General features: G+C 36.1%; 1 protein-coding gene across 1 annotated transcript in view; it reads right to left on the reverse strand.

Moving 5' to 3' along the window:
* HFM1 (HFM1, ATP-dependent DNA helicase homolog (S. cerevisiae)) overlaps positions 1-6,344 on the reverse strand; it is a 180,285-nt gene that overhangs the window by 35,638 nt on the left and 138,303 nt on the right. Inside the window, 4 exon segments of the mRNA XM_006898967.1 lie at positions 427-533; positions 2,088-2,167; positions 5,847-5,962; positions 6,199-6,279. Coding sequence (XP_006899029.1) covers positions 427-533; positions 2,088-2,167; positions 5,847-5,962; positions 6,199-6,279 — 384 coding nt within the window.

Consider the following 6,344-nt stretch of genomic DNA (forward strand, 5'->3'; position numbering starts at 1 on the left):
CTTTGGGCATGTTGCAAGGAGGGACTGGTCCTTGGAGAGGGATCATGTTTGGAGAGAGTTGAGGGGCGGTGAAGGAGAGGAAGACCCTCGATGAGATGGATCAATTCTGTGAGTGGAGTGGTGGGAATGGGTGTGTTTGAGACAGCGAGATTGTCACAGGATAGAATGGCGTTTAGGGCTCTAGTACACAGGATCGCTATGAGTCGCAAGTGACTCGATGGCACATAACAACAACATATTAAATTTTGCAGGAGTATCTTAAAGAAAGACTTAGAAATTTAAAATTGGTTCAACAACCCAAGAGAAAAATATTGTCAAGTTAATAATGTTAATAATTTCAGATATTGGACTTTTAATAACACTACTTGTCAATCTGAAATAATATTAAATTATCTTTTCTCAAATCTCTTATCAATGGTAATTCACCTTGGTTTTGATGTTCTGTTGGTTCTTGTAAGTGAAGTTTTCCGCAGGATTCATACTTATTCCACTGTTCCTTTATAGGTGATTTAAGCATGTTTGGATATTGTAACCTTTAGAATCACAAAAAAAGGTTAAGGAAGTATGAAAATGAATCTGATTTTGAAAATTCCTTGTTTATGCAAATAAAATAATATTTTTCTACTTTCCTAATTAAATTTTGTTAGAGTAGCCTTGGGTACAAAAAAAAAACAACAAACAAACAACCACAACCAGGTATTTAATGAAAGTAACCCATACTTAGTCATCTTTATTTGATACCAACAGATTATCTGATATCTGACATCTGACTATACCTAAAAATCCCCTATTGTCAATAGCAATTTCATTTAGACAACCAAAGCTAGGACCTGCAGAAGTAATTCTGGCATCTGTTCTGTACTGGCCTGGCTGTTAAATATATTAAATGCCATTTCCGTAGAAGGCCATTATCTGACAGAACAATGATTTCCACTAATACCATTTTAGGTGGGCATTATGAGATACAGAAGGAACAAGGAGGAGTAAGTTCCCTGCATACTTAGTAGGAAAGAGTATAAGACCTGGAGTTTTTTTAATCTACAAAATGGTATGGAAAAAATACCTCATGGATTAGGTTGTTGGTAAGGTCCAAAGTATGATGTACCTCTTCTAAAGAACAGCCTCTCCTAGCAACATGCCTAAAGTATGCAAGATGCAAAGTATTCATCATCTCTGCCTCCAAAGAGCACTTCTGGCTGCACCTTCTCCAAGACTTATTTATTTGTTCTTTTGGCTCTCCATAGGACATTTAATACTCCAAAAATGAGCTCAAATGTGTGAGAGATTGTAAGGTTGGCACAGGATAGGAAAGGATTCAGAGCTGTTCAATGGGTCATAAAGAGTTGTACTTGACTCAACAGCACCTAAACAACAACAACAAAAGTCTGTGGTATTAAGGATGCACTGTTCAAATAGCTACCCTGTCCTTTGACTGACTTTGCCATGTGTATGGTGGGAATATGCAAGTAGGATGTGTAAGCCTAGCCTCATCCAATCTACAGAGGATTGGCTAGACTAGTGATTACATTTAGTGGATCCAATTGCAGAATAGGAGAACGTCATCACCAGCAAAGAAGTAAGAGAGTAACATGTTCTTTGGAGCTAGAGATTATTATGCCAGTCAGACCAGGGCCTATGGGAGCAGCAGTCATAGCAACTGCAGCAGAGACAAGAGACCTGATGTGAGACAGAGCAGACCCTGCGACTGCTACCCTGTGTTATGAGGTATTATTAATATGGAATGAGCTCATAAACAGAAAAGGTTACACTTTACACACAAATATGATTTATCTTTTCTAAGTATACTTTGATCAACTATTAACTTAAGAAGACAGAGCCCAAAGAGAAGCAATAGAATGGGTAGTTCGCCAGGAAAGAGATAATGAATCTTAAAGCAATCCATATTTATACAGCTCTAAATAAATTTATGGTGTGAAAGAAAACAGAACTCTTACATTATTATGTCTCATTAAGGAACTAAATGATCACTGTGATCGAGTGATAATTCTTCCATGAATAAGTGATTATCTGGAGGAGAAGAGTTTATGATGAAAATTTCACCTTATGTATTAACATTGTATTTGTACCTTGATACACTGGGAAGGGAGGATCTTGGAGAAAAATTAAAATTTTCAAGGTCCACACTTTGAAGTTTATTCATCTGCATCTATTGGTTGAAAAAAATAAGTTCAAGTATCAATTTTGCATTAAAACATTTCAGCAAATCAGCCAAATAGCAAAATTCCTGTTTATACATAAAGTCAAAAAATTAATAAATTAAGAAAAACTTGGGCTACTTATCAACTAAAGTTTCCTTCTCAGGGCTTTCTTTTTTCTTTTTACACTTTTTTAGAAATTAATTTTAATTAAAGTTTACAGAGACATATGGTTTCCAGTCATTCACTGCTGTACTTTTCTCCCTACATACCCCCTTCCCCCTCAACTCACTCTTCTCTTTGAAAGAAAAAGAAAAACTCTTTCACTGTTATGCAATCCCTCCCCTCAAGTCCACAGCCTTCATTCTGGACTTCTGTAATGACAAGAATACCCATTCATATGTCCCTTTCAAACAGTTCTCTCCGTCATCTGTTTCAATGCAATATATATCATTCCTCCCCTCCTTCTCTGTCTTCCCTCAACCCTTATGTCAGTACCGTTTTACAACAGTGGCCCTTTGCAATATTACTTGATTTACAAAATTTGAAAACATTTATTCCTAGAACAGATTATTCCAATTTCCCTTACTGCCACACCTATCAAATTGCACAACTCCATGATTAATCCCCACTCCCCCTGCACATCCTGATTTGTCTGCTTCCACCCTCCCCCCAAACCATTATTGTAGAATGAGTATAAGATTTTTTTCTTTTTAAATAGTTTTAATGATGTATATAGCTGTTTAACAGAACATGTACCAATACAACACTTTTCACATGTGCCATTTTGGTGATATCTGTAATAAATATACCCTGTAGATATTCCAGATAACTGTAAAAGTGGTGATCTTATATCTCAAAAAAGTGATTATCACAATAAAGCAATTCACATGAATTACTCCGGTGTGTTGTTATGTGTCATCGAGTCATTTGCAACTCAAAGCGACCCTATGTACAAGAGCTCTAAACTCCGTTCTATTCCGTGCCAACCTCGCCATCTCAAACACACTCGAATATTCCCACCACTCCACTCACAAAATCGATCCATCTCATCGAAGGTCTTCCTCTCCTGCACCGCCCATCCACTCTGACAAATATGATGTCCCTCTCCAAGGACCAGTCCCTCCTTGCAACATGCCCAAAGTATGTGAGACGAAGCTTCAGAATCCTTGATTCCAAGGAGCATTCCAGCTTCACCTTCTCCAGGACAAACCTGTTTGTTCTCCTAGCAGTCCATGATATATTCAACACTCTTCTCCAGCACCACAGCTCAAAGGCATCAATTCTCTTTCTATCATCCCTATTCACTGTCCAACTCTCTGATGCATAGCACGTAATTGCAAAGACTATAGTTTTACCACTGCACATATAACTTTGCATTTACACTATACTGAAGTTCATTAATGTGCTAAAGGGCAACTATATCAGTTTCAAAACTAAGCTGTGCCCAAATTGAAGCCATGGTATTTTCAGTTATTTTCTCGGTATCAGAAAAGTAAACAATAAATAAAAACGATGAAAGAAGAGTCAATGCTTTTAAACTGTGTTGTTGGGGAAGAGCATTAAATATATAACGGACTGTTCTAAATAAATTAAAAAAAATCTTGATGGGAAGTGTAACCAGGGTATTTCTTACAGTCAGGATGCAGGGCGTTTCTTAAAGGCAAATATGGGGAAATTTTGTCTCATATACTTTGGGCATGTTATCAGGAGAGGTCAGTTCTTGGAAAAAGATATTTTGCTGGAAAAGGTAGAGGGTCAGTGAAAGACAGGAAGACCCCCAACAAGATAAATTGATACAGTGATTACAATAATGAGCTTTTAGCATGTCTGAAGATATGGAGGATGGCTCGGGATAGGACAAGGTTTTGATTTGTTGTTCATAGGGTTGCTAAGAGTTGTGGTCGACTCGATGGCACTTAATAACAACAACAACATTAAATACACAACAGCACTATGAAAATGTTTGTAATATTGTGAGAATTAGCAGAAAAATGACAGACAAGAAGTGAGAACAGCCTGAAAAATGGTACTAGTGAGACTTGCTCAAGGCAGAGTTGCCACAAACCTTTAATTTGTAAAAAAGCAGAAAATCACAATATTTATGAAGGACAATAAAACAAAACACAATAAAGGAGGCATATAGGTACATTAACATGCTGTACAAGTATCTACACTATTTCTTGTCAAATTATCCATCACAAAACTAGAAACTTGCTACTAAAATAATGACTCTCTTTCCCTTCTTTTTCCTGTCCCTGTTAAACACTAAAAGTTTTGGTCTGCAATGTTTGTCAAGATATTTTTTTTTAATAATTTTAATGAACATTTACAGAGAATTTGGATTTCCATTCATTCATTGCTGTACTTCTCTACCCACCCAGCCCTCTCCCCCCGCCCCCCAGTTCGCTCCTCTCTTTCAAAAGTAAAAGAAAGACTCCCTCCCTGGTGCACAATCCCCCGCACCCCTCCCACCGCCCCAAGTACATTATGGTTATCACAAGAGTCCACAATTAAGGTTGCATAGTGGAATGTACTTGTCAAGATCTTTTTAAATGTTGACATTCCACACTGTACTAGGTTTTCTCTTTCTGTACACATTCTCAAGCAAAGATCTTATTTACTCCTATCACTTCAGTTATTATCTACATTACTGTCCTGTCTCTATATAAAGCAGCAGATTTTCCCAATGCCATTAATCTTTTGATTTCCTGACTGCTGGTGTTAAAGACTGTTGATTGTGGAGCCAAGCAAAAGCTGAAATTGTTAACAATCTCAATCCCTTCTCCATCGAACACGGTGCTGTCAATTGGCCAGTGGTGAAAGTCTTTGTCTTCTTGATGTTGAGCTTCAATCCATATTGGATCAATCCTTGATGTCCTACATAAAATACTTCAGGTCCTCCTCATTTTTGGCAAGCAAGTTTTTATCATCTGCATAACGTAGGTTATTGAAGGTTCTTTCTCCAATCCTGATGCCATAGTTCTCATAAAGCCCAGCCTCCCAAATGATCTGTTCCACATATAGATTGAAAAAGTATGGAGATAGGACACATCCCTGATCTACTCCTTTCCTGATTTTGAACCATGCAGTATTTTCTTGCTCTGTTCAGATGACTGCTTCCTGATCCAAGTATAGGTTTCACATGAAAAAAATCAAGTGTTCTAGAATTCCCATTCTTCTCAATGTTACCTAAAATTTGTTATGATCCACATAGTCAAAACAGGCAATGAAACACAGACAGACACTGGTACTCTCTGCTTTCAGTCAATAACAATCTGACATTGACTCTGATGTCCCTAGTCCCATGGCCCCTTCATCATTTGCAGGAATTAATATAATTGCCAGACTTTTCAGGCCCACACTAATAAAATCAGTAAAATGTAAGAACATTTTGTTCATATAGCTGAATCAACTGTCTTTTTTTTTTGTTTTTTGTTTGTTTGTTTGTTTATTTGTTTTAAAGCTAATGAGAGAAGGTCCTGGATAACTACGTTCCAAAATAGACAAACTGGTTAGTTAGTAAGAAATAAAAATGCTTTTTTCTTTAGAAATAGTATCATGAATAATGGTCATCTTCCCACCCAAACCTAAAAGGAATACTAAAGTACACAAAAAATACATATTTGATACACAGACTAATGAATATTTATTTTATATATCAATGAGACAAATACTATTAAAACTTACCTTGAGACGTTTAACTGGAGGAAGTGATGAAACAGCATTTCTGTTTCTTAAATCAGATATATACGAAGAAATTTTTGACTCTTTAATTTCTGACTTCTGTGCAACTCCAATTTTACCTTTATAAAAACATTTAGATCTTTTACTTTAAAACCTTAAACACTTCATACAGAGCCAAATTTCTTAAATCTAATACATAATTTTTTTCTTCATTGCCCAAAAAGAAGAAATAGTACTAGATGGTTATAAAAATGCACTTATAAACATCGTATATCAATAATCAAGAGGTTTTAACTATTCATCAAATATTTTTATGCTTTCAAAGTCTGAAATAAACTTGTTTTATGGAACTCACAGCAGTCATGTCCACAGGTCTTTTTATTTTTACAGTGATGATTACAATCTCGGTTCCCCAGTTTTTTACAGGTAGTCATTCCTAAATATAATGAAATCAAACGTATTTGTTACTTGTTATAATTTATTTTATCTAATTTCTTTCCT

The sequence above is a fragment of the Elephantulus edwardii genome, unplaced genomic scaffold, assembly GCF_000299155.1.
Source record: "Elephantulus edwardii isolate Elephantulus edwardi_28Jun2011 unplaced genomic scaffold, EleEdw1.0 scaffold00242, whole genome shotgun sequence".
In the NCBI taxonomy this organism is placed as follows: domain Eukaryota; kingdom Metazoa; phylum Chordata; class Mammalia; order Macroscelidea; family Macroscelididae; genus Elephantulus; species Elephantulus edwardii.